The 17,035-nt window shown below is 45.5% G+C and overlaps 1 protein-coding gene across 1 annotated transcript in view; it reads left to right on the top strand.

Moving 5' to 3' along the window:
* LOC137529223 (CUB and sushi domain-containing protein 3-like) overlaps window positions 1-14,085 on the top strand; it is a 118,040-nt gene extending 103,955 nt beyond the window's left edge. Inside the window, exons 14-16 of the mRNA XM_068251208.1 lie at window positions 119-298; window positions 11,040-11,101; window positions 14,034-14,085. Of these exons, the coding sequence (XP_068107309.1) occupies window positions 119-298; window positions 11,040-11,101; window positions 14,034-14,042 (251 nt within the window). The 3' untranslated portion in view covers window positions 14,043-14,085. The remainder of the gene's footprint in view (window positions 1-118; window positions 299-11,039; window positions 11,102-14,033) is intronic.
* Window positions 14,086-17,035: the final 2,950 nt, after the last annotated feature.

A 17,035-nucleotide genomic window follows, 5' to 3' on the forward strand; every position in this document is an offset into this window, starting at 1 on the left:
ATAATTACAAACCAGAAATTATTTTATATTCAGCATATAAATGTATTACTTTACATTTTTTTTTTTTACATTTTTTTCAATGTTCAGCAGTGGTAATTGGTGTTTATATTTCTTATAGTTGTTGATTGTCCTTCACCAAATGTGCCAAACTCAAAAAAGCTTTCAGGATTTTATGGTCCATACAGATTAAACTATGTGGTGGAATTCGAATGTGACAAAGGCTTTAAAATGAGTGGATCCAAGACTATACAATGCACTATACAGAGTACATGGGATCCTCCACCACCCCAGTGTATAAGTAAGTATTCTACATGTTAGGTAGGGTAACTTATTCTAAAGGTGGCCCCACACCATAAATGTTTTTAAATATCATTATGATTCAAGAACTGCAATCAATTTTTTTTACTGATTGCAACATTTCAAAAATCTGACCGTTGTACCACATACATATGTTCCATTTTTCCCCAATTATGAAAAAAATGATTGAAAACTCAGAAAAAAACTGCTTGAGTCTGTACATCAAGTAATTGACAACCTACCACACACCATACAGTTTTGAAAAAAAATGATCAGAAAAATCCACCACTCCTAATCTTTTATTGAATAAACATGGGAAATTCGATCAGGTTTCTTGAACAAATGAAAAAAAAAGCTTTTGATTTTTGGGAACAACTGATCGTAATTATCGAATTGATGTAAAACTGGATCTGTTAACCACTTCAGCTCGCAGGTGTTTTCACCTCTAGGACAGAAGCATTTTTCCCGTCAGCACTCCTTCCATTCATTCGCCTATATTTTTTTTACACATACATGATCTAGATCTTGTTTTTTTCGCCATCAATAAGGCTTTCTTTGGGTAGTACATTTAGCTAAGAATTCTTTATCCTAAATGCATTTTAACAGGAATAATAAGAATTTTTTTTAAAAAAATCATTATTTCTCAGTTTTCGGCCATTATAGTTTTAAAATAAAATGTTCTACTGTGGATAAAATCCACACATTTTATTTGCCCATTTCACCCGGTTATTGCAACGTTTAAAATATTTCCCTAGTACAATGTATGGCGCAGATATTTTATTTGGAAATAAAGGTGCATGTTTTCAGTTTTGCATCCATCACTAATTACAAGCTCATATAGGCTCAAAATAATAGTAATATACCTTCACAATATACATATTAAAAAGTTTAGTCCCTAAGGTAACTATTTATGTATTTAAAAAAAAAACCTGTAATTTTTGGGGAGTGGGGGGGTCAATCCGTTTTTATTCAGTGTGCATTGGTTTTTTTCTACTTTTACCTTAAATTAACTTTTTGCCCACTAGGTGGCGCTAAGCACTCTCCTGGAAGATACCAGGAAGTGCGAGCACTGCAAAAGCTATTTATTTTTACAACTTGTGACATACGTTTTCATGAATTAAGATACCTCCTGATTGGAGGCATCTTGATTCATTCTCAAGGGATCGTTTGCCTCAGGGGAACACTCGTTCCTCTTTCCCCTATCGATCTCCTGTAATAGCGGCGGGGAACAAGCCGCCTGCACGCGGATATGCGTGCGCAAACGCTGCAACACTGCTGGATGGATATGTTCATCCAGATTGCCTTTGAGTGGCGATTTTTGGACAAATATATCCGTCCAGATTGGCTTAAGTAGTTAATTGAATGGTGTGTGGCCACTGGCCAACTTTAAGGTGTACCAGAGATTTTTCTTGTAGCTGTTTTTATAGTTACCTGGGGCTTCCTCCAGACCCATGCCGACCGTGGGCTCCATCGCCATCCTCCTTGGCCCCTCTGTTCCCCCGCTGTATCGTATCCCCCGGTACATTCCCCAGTCATCACCGGGTGCGTTCTGTACCTGCGTGGTTAGTACTGCGCAGGTGCAGAACGGCCTGGACCACGGCAGTACGACAGGGGCATGCGTGCAGCCAGGGTGAAATATACCAGGGAAAAGAGCGGAGGAACATAGGGGCCCAGGAACACTGTGATAGAGCCCATGGCCGGCATTGGGCTGGATGAAGCACCTGGTAAGTATAAATGCTGCTACATGAAACATCCAGAATCAGGTGTAACCCCAAACACTGTCACTCACCCAGGACAATAACCTGGTCCGCCAGTGCACAATCCTCCTGTGGGGCACCATCTGCACAATAGAAAAAGCATGAATGAATGAAGGAGGCACTCCAATGGCAATAGTTAAACTTGCGTTTAAGCAGAAAAGCTGCTAAACACTACATGTTTCAGGGTTTCCCCCCTTCCGCACCCAACAGAACACAGCAAACTTATAGCATTAGTGCACCACACCCATGTACAATAGACTCCACCCCCATGGTCAGCTGACCAGCAAGGCCACAGCAAAGTCCATGCTAACCCTTAAGGCAAGCCCCCCAACTGTCCTGCATCCTGCGGGACTGTCCCAGGTTGGGGGGCTCCTCCTGCTATCCCGCTATCACCCCCCAGTGTCCCGGCTGGCTGGGCAGAGGTGAAAAAAAAATGATCTGGGTGTCAGCCAGCTCTTCTCTTCTAGTTCCTGTTTCCTATGACATCATAGGAAACAGGAAACAGAGTGAAGCTGGCTGCCGGTACGTGTGCATGGATGGGTAAGATGACCCACTGGCACCCTCCTCCCCACCCACGGGCACCCCACTCCCCATCCAGGGGCACCTTCCTCCCCCACCCACCGGCACCCTCCTCCTACCCTCCTCCCCCAGTGTCACCCTCCTGCAAAAGCAGGGGCGTGGCTTAAGGTCGCATGGGGCGTGGCTTAAGTGTCCCTCTTTGGCAACTTCAAAAGTTGGGATTTATGCCTAGGGGTAAGTCCAAATTCTTCTGGGCACTACACTCTAGGTGTCTACCCACAAATACACCTAGTAAACATGAGCATAAACAGTTTACAATCAAAAGATATGCATAACGATAAATCAATACAGACAACTTATCACTACATAGCATAGACTCACTGCCCAGGGATACGTTTGCTCCCTCTCTCCACCACCCACCACCGATGACATTGCATCAGAACCTAGAAGGGAGGAAAAACAACACATTAGTTACAGGAAGCATTTCATACTAAACATATCCTTCAGACCCCAAGGGGTTAAGAAATTGTTTTTTTTTCAGAGGTGCAGAAATCATGGAATGGGCAGAGGAATGCAGTGAGGCCTACTCTGTCACCTAATGAGAAGCTAGCACTGCAGACTCTTAGGAATAATGAGGCTATTTTGGTGATCAAAGCAGACAAAGGAGGCAGGGGCGGACATACGGCCGTGCAGGCCGTGCCGCCGCACGAGGGCCCCTGAAGTTCCGTTTTCTTCAGGGGCCCATTAAGTATTTTTTTTTTTTTTAATATATATTTTTTTTTTATTATTTTATTCCCGGGGGGCCCCCCGACTCCTATCCTCCCTCCCTCCCTCACCTCGGGGGGCCCCCTCCCGATATGCGCGGCGGGAGAGCGAGCGAGCGAGCGGCAAATGCAGGAAGGGCTCTCCAGGCATCCGCTAGAGGCCCAGCCGCTTGGTCTCCAATATGTCTCCAGTTGGAGACATATTGGAGACTCAGCGGCTGGGCCTCTAGCGGATGCCTGGAGAGCCCTGAAGACTTCCTGCATTTGCCGCTCGCTCTCCCGCCGCGCATATCGGGAGGGGGCCCCCCGAGGTGAGGAAGGAAGGGAGGGAGGGAGGATAGGAGTCGGGCCCCCCACCCGGATAGCTACCCACCCGGCTTCCTACCTACCCACCCGACTACCTACCCACCCACCAGGCTTCCTACCTAACCACCCACCCGGCTACCTACCCACCCGGCTACCTACCCACCCACCAGGCTTCCTACCTAACCACCCACCCAACTACCTAACCACCCACCCGGCTACCTACCCACCCGGCTACCTACCCACCCGGCTACCTACCTACCTACCCGGCTACCTACCTAACCACCCACCCGGCTACCTACCTAACCACCCACCCGGCTACCTACCTAACCACCCACCCGGCTACCTACCGGGCTAGTTACCAACCCACCCACCAGGCTACCTACCCACCCACCCGGCTACCCGGCTACCTACCTAACCACCCACCCGGCTACCTACCTAACCACCCACCTGGCTACCTACCTAACCACCCACCCGGCTACCTACCGGGCTAGTTACCAACCCACCCACCAGGCTACCTACCCACCCACCAGGCTACCTACCTACCCACCCACCAGGCTACCTACCCACCCACCAGGCTTCCTACCTACCCACCCGGCTACCTACCTACCCACCAGGCTACCTACCCACCCACCAGGCTACCTACCTACCCACCCACCAGGCTTCCTACCTACCCACCCGGCTACCTACCTACCCACCCGGCTACCTACCCACCCACCAGGCTTCCTACCTACCCACCAGGCTACCTACCTAACCACCCACCCGGCTACCCACCCACCAGGCTTCCTACCTAACCACCCACCCGGCTACCTACCTAACCACCCACCCGGCTACCTACCGGGCTAGTTACCAACCCACCCACCAGGCTACCTACCCACCCACCCGGCTACCCACGCACCCACCAGGCTACCTACCTACCCACCCACCGGGCTACCTACCTACCTACCGGGCTAGTTACCCACCCACCCACCAGGCTACCTACCCACCCGGCTACCTACCCACCCACCCGGCTACCTACCCACCCACCCACCAGGCTACCAACCCACCCACTCACCCACCCACCCACCAGGCTACCAACCCACCCACCCACTCACCCACCCACTAGGCTACCTATCCACCCAACCACCCATGGGAGCTGCGCGCCGGATGGAGGCTGGGACAGGAGGTCTGCTGCTGCAGGTGAGTAAATGTTTTTGTTTTATTTATATTAGCAGGTGTATGTTCTGGGCAGGTCTGCCACATGATTGCATGTATTTTCTTCGCAAATCTGCCGACATGATTGCATGTATTTTCTGGGCATATCTGCCGACATGATTGCACGTATTTTCTGGGCATATCTGCCGACTTGTTTGCACGTATTTTCTGGGCATATCTGCCGACTTGATTGCATGTATTTTCTGGGCATATCTGCCGACTTGTTTGCACGTATTTTCTGGGCATATCTGCCGACTTGATTGCACGTATTTTCTGGGCATATCTGCCGACTTGATTGCACGTATTTTCTGGGCATATCTGCCGACTTGATTGCACGTATTTTCTGGGCATATCTGCCGACTTGATTGCACATATTTTCTGGGCATATCTGCCGACATGATTGCACGTATTTTCTGGGCATATCTGCCGACATGATTGCACGTATTTTCTGGGCATATATGTGTATTTTCTTGAGAAAACCTGCACAATTATGTGAATTTTCTGGGGAAAGGGTCACCAAAACTTGGGCCCACTGTCTTTGCGTTGCACTTTTCAAGGGAACCTGAGGTGAGAATAATATTGAGGCTGCCATATTTCTCTCCTTTTAAGCAATACCAGTTGCCTGGCTGCCGTGCTGGTCCTCTGCCTCTTATTCTTTCAACCATAGACCCTGAACAAGCATGCAGCAGGTCAGGGGTTTCTGACAATATTGTCAGAACTGAGAAGATTAGCTGCATGCTTGTTGCTGGTGTAATTCAGTTTATTACTGCAGCCAAATAGATCAGCAGGGCCGCCAGGCAACTAGTATTGTTTAAAAGGAAATAAACCCTCACCCCGGGTTCGCTTTAAGTTACAGTTAGCTCCGCCCTCATCCGGTCATTGCCACGCCCATTTTTTTGCCGCGGCGCGTAGGTTCTATCCACTAATTTTTGCCGCGGCGCGCTTCGCGCGCCGCAGGTTGTAGCCACGCCCATATTTTGCCGCGGCGCGCTACGCGCGGCGCAGGTCATAGGGGGCCCACAATTACAATTTTGCACAGGGGCCCACTGCTGGCTGTGTCCGCCACTGAAAGGAGGGGCTACTGTTGTGATGCAGACGCACATAGACAGCTACAGATAACTGACCATTATGAGAACTGTAGATGTGATCCCACCTGGGTGATTAAAGAGATTCTGTATTAAAATTGTGAGCGTTATTTCTTCTATCCTATAAGTTCCTATAGCTGTTCTAATGTGCTCTGTCTTACTGCAGCCTTTCCTAGTTGCACAGTGGCTGTGTTATCTCTGTTATATGATCTAATCTTCTCTCCTCTGTCGGGTCTGTTGGGCTCAGGCAGTCAGGCTGGAATGTGCTGTGCTGCTTGTGATTGGATAGAAGCTATACACACCCTCTCCAGGCCTCCTGCACACTCTGTATGACTCACACACTGAGCTACTCTCAGCCTTTCACTTGCTATGTCTTTTATTTGTAAACACTGCATAAAAATGGCAATTACAAACCAGGATTGCAGCAGGGAGTGGCAGAAACTGCACAGAGGGGCACAGGAGAACATATGCATAGAACGATATGCTTTTTATTGTAAGAATTTTACAGTACAGATTCTCTTTAAGTCTGAAGTTGATCACATGGTGAATGACTCCCTACTTTTGGGACTCATAGATAAAAGTATAGTAGACTTTTTGGTGGTTGAACATCCGCAGGTACCACTCCTGTATCTGTTACCCAAGATACACAAGAGTATGAAGAACCCTCCAGGCTGCCCCGATAGTGTCTGTTATCTGGTCTATTATTTATCCCTTGTCCAAATATATGGATTTCTATCTGCAGGAACTGGTCAAAGGTGTTCTAGAATGTTTGAAAGACAATACTGATTTGCTTCAGCTGTTAACTGATGTTTCAGTGGTGGATAAATTATGGCTAGCAACATTGGATGTGCAGAGTTTGTTGTTCACCTCCATTCCTCATGAAGAAGGAATGAGATATATTGAGGAACTGTTGTTGGAAACAACCCTAGAACATCCCTTTATTTACTTCTTGCTTGATTGTCTGGCAATGGTGCTGAATAATTACTTTAAATTTAAAAATTATTATCTACAGAGGCAAGGCACGAGCATGGGGTCCCCTGTGGTCTCATCATTTGCTAATCTATTTATGCACAAATTCGAAAAGGCAATGTTTGTTAGCAACATGAAGTATTGTGTGAATATTGTTGGTTATTTTAAATTTGTAGACGATGTATTAATTTTGTGGAAGGGAGAGCAAGAGGAGCTTGAATTGATGGTGGATGAGGAAAACTCTGCATGTCCAACCATTAAATTCACAATGGATTGCTCTGACACGGTTATACATTATCTGGATGTAGCCATCGCAGTGACAGAAAAGGGGTTGCAAACCGATCTATATACTAAACCTACAGATCGGAACAACCTACTGAGAGTAGATAGCTTTCACAATAAAAACGTGATTAAAGCTATACCCAAGGGACAGTCCTTTGCGGGCCAGAATGGATAGCATCCACAGAACCGGGGTACCAGAAGGCGGCAGAGAAACTGATCAATAAATTTGAAGCTAAGGAGTATGATCCTGGAGAGCTGGAGAAGGTGAAGATAGAGGTGGGATGTATCTCTAGGTCATCACTGTTGGAGAAGCACCCTAAAACTGATAGGCAGATCAAGCGCATTCCTTTTGTGCAAACATATTGCAGGCAGTCGGGTTTGGTCCGTGAGGTGGCCAATAAGCATTGGCCAATACTCCAGCAGGATTCAAATTACGGGGTACTATTTAAAGAACCTTCATTGTTCTCTTCCAAACGGGGCAAGACCATCAAAAATATGGTCAGCAGAGTGGATCTTTCCACAAGGTGTGTTGAAATGAGCAAACTGATTCCTTCCCAGAGATATTGCGACCTCCCTCAACAGCCCCCATTCCATCCGAATTAAGGTATTCCACTTATATTCCTACCTCAATACGGCTTCCCGCCCTACTTCCTATTGGCAGATCTCCTCCTGGAACAGATCTCTCAACATCACTGCCTCTCAAGATGCCTGAAACAGAGCTTCCAGAGAGATGAGAAAAATTTCTCACTGTTCTGACCACTGGGACAATTACCTTAAATTACGCTGGCAATGGTTCTACAAGCAAAAAAATGACCGAATTCTTAAAAAGCAGGTTATTTATTCACAAAAAAATGTGAACAAAAATAGCCATGACATCCGGACTTCCGAAATGTAACTATAGCTCAGTAGTAGTGATAGCTATTAGCTGCATACAGATGCATGAAGATCTCCTCAGGTATAGGTTACGCCTTCATTGCAGCCCAATTCTGCTCACAATGGACTGTCGCCGTTTCGAACGGATCAACCGTTCTTTGTCAATTGATAGCATGTCACCATTACCTGCCTATACTCTATTTATACCCCTCCCCCCTAAGCTATAACCAATCACTACAAAGGTGGACCTGATGGAGAACTAGGAGCAACATCCAGCTGTCCAATCACATACCTGAACAAAGAAGTTCAAAAAAGGCACCCAAAAACGTCACATGGGAGTATCCAAAATGTTACATCCTCCAATCACAGAACGGTGTGCCGAAAACGTCACACCAATGCGTCAAAAAAGTCGCATCAACGCGTCAAAAGACGTCGCATTACTACCGCGTAAGACGCATTGATGTCATGCGTCAAATATGTCGCATCACCCGCATGCGCACGCGTACATTGTAAAAATGCCATCTAGTGGATTCAAAGGAAAATGCACATCACAAATTGTTTTGCTATAAACCCTCATTGACCACCATTAGGCATGTGAATCTAGTAAATACCAGACACACATAACACCGCCACTAATCGGTTTTTAGAGAGAAATAGCAAAAGAAAAAAGGGCAAGGCCCAAAGGTATTGTGTACTGGACATGAAATTCAACCACCTTCTCCTCCTAAAAAATTATTTTATTATAAACATTTTATAAAAAACTGGGAATAGGGGAATTAATAATCAGTAGCTAATTGACAAAAATAGTGATCAATAGCAGAGAGGCCTGCAATATGGCGAATAACCTTCTCAAAATTCAATAAAGTCAAATCACAATACTGGTAACAAATCATATTCTCAGTTTAACCCCCAAGGATGCAGAGTCCCCAATTGTCTAATCCACCAAGCGTCTGCCTTTAACAATCATTTTAAACAGCCCCCACCCCTTCTGGGTCTATGAATCTGCTGCAACACCTGAAACCGTAATGATGCCACTCCGTGTGACCTTTCCGTAAAATGAGCAGAGACTGCTTGTTCCTTTCGTTTTTTTCTAAGTGCAGATTTATGAGCAGAGATTCTGTCCTTCACCCTCTGAGTGAGGCAATGGTTCTACACTCCAATCAAATTATCCAAGTTCCAACCTAAGACATACCCTCTCTGCTGGAGAGACTGTGGTCTTGCTGGATCCCTCCCACATATCATGTGGTTTTGTCCTAAGATTTGCCCGCTATGGAAGCAAATTGAACGCCTCATCAATCGATTACCTTCATACTCGGGTACCCTACTCCCAGGCCTAGCCCTGCCCCACCTAGATGCTCATATGCTCCCCAAACAAGATAAGCTTATAATATCCCACATGTTTATCGCCACAAGACTAGCAATAACTGCCCACTGGCTTTCCCCCCGACTGCCCTTCAATTACTAGCATCCTGATTAAAGTCGATTTTCATCTCCATGCATAAAAAATGCTTCCAGGCTGAGAGGGAAAAATATCTCTTTTTACTCCACAAGTCAAAAACTGGCCAGTGGGCACTATTGTTCCCTCAGTCGACCATACTCGTAGACTAATTATCTTTCTCCCTCCCCCTTCACTCCCCTAACCCCCCCCCCCCCCACACACACACACACACACACACACTTAATTCCCCTTCCCTTCTAACCTCTGCCAATAGCTTCAAATTTCCTTCTTTATAGTTGTTGGTTCAAAACTTGAGTTTCATTTCCCCATTTGAAGTTTACCTATGAATAAGAACCAATAGGGACAGACATACAGTATCTCTCAAAACATCACTCTACCCACAAGTTTATGTACTATGTTGTCTTCTGTTTACTGCTGCTGTAATGTAATGTAATGTAAAGATTTTTGTGATTTTATGCACACCCTTAAAGAGAACCCGAGGCGGGGTTCTTACATCGCAATCCGCATACAGAGGCTGGGTCTGCCTATAGAACCCAGCCTCTGTTGCTAGTTAGTTTCCTCCAAAGACCTCCCTGCGCGCTGTCAGACCACATAAAACACAGCCGCGCTATGCGGCTGTGTTTACCTCACGAATGTTAGTCTCGGCTGCTCCCCCGCCTCCTGAATCGCTCCGTTCCCCGCCCGCGTCCCTTCCCTCCAATCAGCGGGGAGGGAAGGGACGTGGGCGGGGACTGGAGCGATTCAGGAGGCGGGGGAGCGGCGAGACTGGCATTAGTGAGATAAACACAGCCGGCTGCGACACACTGCGTGTCGCCAGCGCGGCTGTGTTTTATGGGGTCTGACAGCGCGCAGGGGGGGGATTTGGAGGAAACTAACTAGCAACAGATAGATAGAAAGACCCAGCCTCTGATTGCGATGTAAGAACCCCGCCTCGGGTTCTCTTTAAGCCGTTAGGCTTAAATTGCCTGTTATGTACTTTTTCTTCTGTTATAAACTCAATAAAAACTTATTGAAACAAAAAAGAAATGAGCAAACTGACCAAAAGAGAGGGACGTTTCTGTGCATGAATTGCAACTGCTGTGGTTCAATCATAAAGGGTGATCATGTGAGACACCCGCACACGGGAATGAAAATTGTGATCTGGGCTCTGTATACGTGTAACAGCAGCTTTGTGATCTATGCACTGAAGTGTCCCTGTGGACTGATGTATGTGGGTAAAACCAAGGAGAGATGTGTAAAATAGAATACAAGAGCACAGGGGCTCCATTCGTGCGTGGGTATGATCCATCCAAGCCAGGCAGTCACATCCCGGTAGGCAAGCATTTCTTTGTCTCGGGACAGGGGGTGTCACAGCTTAGGTGGATGGTTTTAGACCACATACCGCCACTCAGCAGAGGAGGGGATAAGAACAGACTATTGTTACAGAGAGAAGCTAAATGGATGAGAAAATTAGATTCCATTACCCCTCGGGGTCTGAATGATATGTTTAGTATGAAATGCTTCCTGTAACTAATGTGTTGTTTTTCCTCCCTTCTAGGTTCTGATGCAATGTCATCGGTTGGGGGTGGTGGAGTGAGGAAGCATATGTATCCCTGGGCAGTGAGTCTATGCTTTTTACTGATAAGCTGTCTGTATTGATGTGTTATGCATATCTTTTGAGTGCAAAATGTTTGCTTTATGCTCATGTTTACTAGGTGTGTTTGTGGGTAGACACCGATATGTAGATTTCCAGATACCATCCTACACGCAATCTCCGCTCTGCTAACGATATCCTTTTGTCTTCTTCCCTGATCACCTCTTCCCACTCCCGCTTGCAAGACTTCTCTCGATCCTCTCCCCTCCTCTGGAACACTCTCCCTCAACACATCCGCCACTCACCCACACTTACTATTTTTAGGCGCAATCTGGAAACTCACCTCTTCAATAAAGCATACTCTCCTACCTAGGACCCTGCCCACTAAACACCATTTCTACCACTCCACACACAGCTTCCCTTTACCTACTGACTGTCCTATACCTTAAATGTTTAGACTGTAAGGCCTTTTGGCCAGGGCTCTCTTTTTGTCTTCCATTGCTGTGTAATAGGTGTACATACCCCCCACCTTTTGTAAAAACATGTAGTTAATTTGTTCACTGTATTAGCTGTTATACCCTCTTGTCTTGTATCAAGTGTTGTATTGTATACTCTGTATTGTTATACCTTGTATGCTATTATACAGCAACACAAGGAAGGTCCGCACCAATTCGCCGTGAATCCTCTTTATTATTAGGACATATCCAAATTTAAAACAAATCTCAAGCTGACATGTTTCGGACCTACTGGTCCTTAATCATAGCTGAGTTTGCATGGAAACCTTTGACAGATATATGCACACCCGATCCAAAGCTCCACCCTTTGTCCACCTCCATAGGGGCGGTCTCACATAGGTGCTAGAGCTGGAATACAATTAATTCTGACAATGCATAGAGCCATAAAAAATACACGTATATGAACACATATATTAACAGACACAATACAAATAATAAAATCAGAAATAATAAAATGTCAAAAATGATCTCAATAAATGAGGTCAATAAAGAGCAGCGCAATTATAGAGACAATTATTCAAATTGACAAATCCTACAAGTACAGGCAGAGGGAGAGAACATCACTGAGTAGTGAGACTCAAATCCCACCTAGCATTGAGGCCTCGTGGGACTCTGGTGTCTAACTTAAATATCCACATAGCCTCTCTCCTAAGTCGGCGTTTATAGAGATCCCCACCCCGCTTAGATGGAAGAACTCTCTCAACGCCCTGAAATTGAAAGCCGGTCATGTTTCATGTACATCCCTAAAGTGTTTCGCAACATTAGAGATATTGGTGGATAACCACCCCTGTCCCAGGTAGTGCTCTGCTATTCTCTGCCTCAGTGGCCTGGTGGTGCAACCAATATATTGAATGGAACATACAGTACACGTGATCAAGTAGATCACGTCTTTGGTACCACAATTAATAAATTGTTTTACTGGAAAACTGCGGCCACTGATGGCAGAGACAGCAGAGCTTGTCTTCACATGTACATGACAATATCGACACGTGGAAACATTACACCTGAAAGAGTCTGTCAGGGAAAGCCATGTAGTAGAGTGTGGTGTTGATTCAAACAGGCTTGGGGACAGGAGTCTGGCAAGGGTAGGTGTACGTCGGCTGGCTATTCTAATACCGTCACTAATAATGGGACATAATCCTGCGTCCGCTTTAAGCATAGGCAAGGCAGATATTTAGTAACGATGTTTGTAACCTCTTTATATTCTGCCGAAAAAGTGGTCACAAATGTGGGCTTCCGACTGGTGGTCCCCCTAATCGAGGTGCCATGTACCAGATCCGATCTAAATCGAGAGCATGCTCTTGATCTGCCTCTCTTTATGGCCCACCTGGGGTAACCCCTATCACTAAGTCGTGCCTCCACGATGTCAAGTTCCCTGGCCAAATCCCCCTCCTCTGAGCAATTACGTTTCGCCCTGATGAATTCTCCAACTGGAATGCCCTTTATAGTATGGGTTGGATGGCAACTGTTGGCTCTCAGGGTGGAATTTCCACTGCATGACTTTCTGTAAGTGATAGTACTGACCCTCCTGCTGTCAGGATCGCCTTTTATTACAAGGTCCAGATAGTTGATGGAGACACTGTCACATTCAAATGTGAACTGTAAATTCAGTCTATTAGCATTAAAGTGCTCCACCAAAAACTGGACATTGCAGAGGCCACCTTCCATAAGAGTAGTAAATCATCAATGTACCTCCCGTACCACACAACATCCTCCAGTTGTTGTGTGGTACGGGAGGTACATTGATATATCCCAGCTCTAGCACCTATGTGAGACCGCCCCTATGGAGGTGGACAAAGGGTGGAGCTTTGGATCAGGTGTGCATATATATGTCAAAGGTTTCCATGCAAACTCAGCTATGATTAAGGACCAGTAGGTCCGAAACATGTCAGCTTGAGATTTGATGTTTTAAATTTGGATATCTCCTAATAATAAAGAGGATTCACGGCGAATTGGTGCGGACCTTCCTTGTGTTGAAGTATTCCTGAGGTCTTGCTAACCTGGTCCAGCACAATCCTCCGTTGGTGGGGTAGAGCGGTGTTCTCCTTCACAAACTCTATTATACAGCGCCACGGAAGATGCTGGCGCTACATAAATCATAAATAATAATAATAATGTAGTACCCGGAAAGAATTTGGGCTTACCCTTAGGGGTTAACATGGACTTGACTTTGGCCATGCTGGTCAGCTGACCATGGGGGTGGAGTCTATTGTACATGGGTGTGGTGCACTAATGTTATAAGTTTGCTGTGTTCTGTTGGGTGCTTATACACCTGAGGAAGGGGGAAAACCCCAAAACATGTCATGTTAAGCAGCTTTTCTGATTAAACGCAAGTTTAACTATCGCCATTGCAGTGCCTCCTTCATTCATTCATGCTACATGAAACATGAAATATCGTTGGTTTCCTTTAAGATCATTGGAAAAATAAAATTATGTTTTTCAGAATGCATGAACTATTCTAAGGTAACTAAAGTAACTACCTTAAAGGACACACGAGGTGAAAATAAACTAATGAAATACACAATTCTATCTATCCTCCTTCTCCTAAAAATGATGTTTTAAGATAGTCCACAGTTTTATTTTATATTAAAATCTACTGTTTAAGTTTTTCCTGTTTTATTGTTCTTGCTCAATGACACATTCATTGAAGTATGTCAGAGTTAAAATCTATGAACTATTGACCTTTTTCATCTCTTTCCTGCACTCAGAAGCCATTTTCTGCTAGGAAAGTGTTTTATAGTTGTAATGTCTTATCAGTGAGGGTCACCCTGTAGTCTGACCCAGTTCTGACAGGAACTGCCACTTACATACCTGATGTTTAACTCTTTCAGGCAGAGAAAGAAAAGAAAAGGAACACAGCCTAGTTATGTGTGTGCTAGGCACTGTACATACACATGTCTATCTCATCATGTAACATGTCACCTCGGGTTTCATTTAGGTCTCATGTGACATAGGGCCTGATGCAGTAAACTCTGGTAAAGCTACCGTTACTAGGGCATAGTCAGGGCCGGCGCTACCATTAAGGCAAAGGAGGCAGCTGCCCCAGGGCCCCAGAGCTTGTAGGGGCCCCCAGTGGCTACAAGAGGGAAAAAAATGTTTCAAATCGGCCTTATAGTTTTTGAGAAAATCGATTTTAAAGTTTCAAAGGAAAAAAAAATACACATTTAAAAACCTGCCGACTTTAATGGTTAATAGCAAATCCACCTTAAATGCTAGAAACCCTACATTTGCAGGATATGTTAAGAAGATCATTAGGAATAAGAGGAAAAAACAATTTTTCAAAAAGACCTTATAGTTTTTGAGAAAATCGATTTTAAAGTTTCGAAGGAAAAAAGTATACTTTTAAATCCTGTAAATGTCACTTTTAGTAGCAAACCTAAAGGCCCATACACACATCGGATTTGCGCGAACGACGGGTCGTTTGAACGTTCCGTCGTTCGCACGTTTCCGCATGAAATCCGGCGTGTGTACAGACTATCGTTCGGGAGATAAGACTGGTTACCAACGATCCGCCGGGCGGATCGCTGGTAACCAGTCTTATCTCCCGAACGATAGTCTGTACACACGCCGGATTTCATGCGGAAACGTGCGAACGACGGAACGTTCAAACGACCCGTCGTTCGCGCAAATCCGACGTGTGTATGGGCCTTAACGGTAGTGTAATTTTACATGCATCAAACGAAAGCGCAATAAATTTCCTGACGGGGTTTCCAGGGGTCTATACGCAGCCGCAGCGCTTTGGCCAGGAATCGCTATACAGCCGCAATATGGCTGTATGAAGATCCCTGGCATTTTTTCCTATTTTCCCAATTTTTTTTATGTTTAGAGTGTGGGAATTTTTTTTTTTTTTTAAATTATGTGGGGTCCCCCCTCCTGAAACTTTTTAACCCCTTGTCCCCCATGCAGGCTGGGATAGCCAGAATGTGGAGCTCCGACCGATTGGGACTTCACACCCTGTTATACCAGCTGCAAAAAAGGTCCTCTAATGCCAATTTTTGTTCCGGGGTATATGTTGGGGGGCCCCCCAGGTTTATTTTGCCCTGCGGCCCCATTGTTGCTTAAACCGGCCCTGGGCATAGTGGCACCGGCTGGTAACGCATTAGTACCCGATGTATTACCGGGTTAATGGGCCTGTTGCTATGTGTTACCAAAGCAATGCGTGCATTATCGCGGTAACACACATGGTGCTAACGGGTTAATGGCCAGTGCCCCCCTGCACTAGTAATGGTAAAATTGTTGTGCACTCCATGCACACTGCAACTTTACCAGAGTTCACTGCATCAGGCCCCTGATCAGATAAACATGTGACCATACAGTACCAAAATTAATCCATGCCATGCACTGATGAGGATCAAACAATCCGAAACAGTCTGTATGCATGTTGGATTATTATGGCTCTGTACAAATTAACAAGCTGACACGTCATTGCATTCCAGCGGTTCTGGAGGTGTGTTTAGCTTCTAAGGGTAGAATGGTTAATTTGCATATATTCAGCAGTGATGCTCTGGGAGACATCTCAAGCTCACTCCAACCTGACTTATCGCAAATTCTTTCTGTTTTAAGAAAGCAAACTTTTGTTTTTCTTAGCATTTTAGTAGGGGGCTTTTAGGACCATTGTAGTCCCTTACACACTCCAATGAGTTCTGGGTCACCATGAGCTTGCTGGTTAGTCTGTACCTCTCGGTGTTACAAGCCCTATTCCATAGAGCCAAATTAATCCATGCCATGCACTGATGAGGATCAAACAATCCGAAACAATATAGTTATTTGGTCTTGGTACGAGAGATATTCTAAGGGTCCTCCTTGTGGGGGCCCTGGATAAACGAGGGGAGGATGGCAGCTGCGTCGAGTGGAGGAGGTGGAGGAGGCATGCCAAAACTTCGGAACTCAGTTCGCTTTGTAGTAAAGACGGATTGGAGGAAGCATGGACCAAAGGCGTTCATCGATAAGGTACTGGTGGAGGGGTTGAAGCTAAATAAGAGCAAGATGTTCGCAATACAAGATTTTCCAGGACAAGGGGCCTATGATATTACTATGCATAATGAGGAAGATGCGCTAAAAGTGCTGGCAGATTATAGAGAGAGCAGGGAAGAGTATGTTAATTGGTTGGAGTCGGTCACGCCATTATTTAATGAAAAGGCGAGACAGATTTATGTACATATGTACAATCCATTCGTGGAGCCAGATGTGGTCAGGCTGTTTATGCTCAGATATTTTGAGGAGGTGAGTTATGCTGAAAAAATATATAACCATATTGGTGTTTACAGAAGCAAAATGAAGTTTTTTGTGAAGTTCAAGAGACAGGAGGGTTGCTGGCATGATGTAGTTCACCCGCCCCCTGTTTTCTCTATTGCTGGAGAGAGAGGTTATGTCACGTATCCTGGGCAGCCTCTGCAGGTGCTATATGTTCGGGCATGGAGCCGGAAGTTGTGTTTCTGAGGAGCG

Source organism: Hyperolius riggenbachi, chromosome 1, assembly GCF_040937935.1.
Source record: "Hyperolius riggenbachi isolate aHypRig1 chromosome 1, aHypRig1.pri, whole genome shotgun sequence".
Classification (NCBI taxonomy): domain Eukaryota; kingdom Metazoa; phylum Chordata; class Amphibia; order Anura; family Hyperoliidae; genus Hyperolius; species Hyperolius riggenbachi.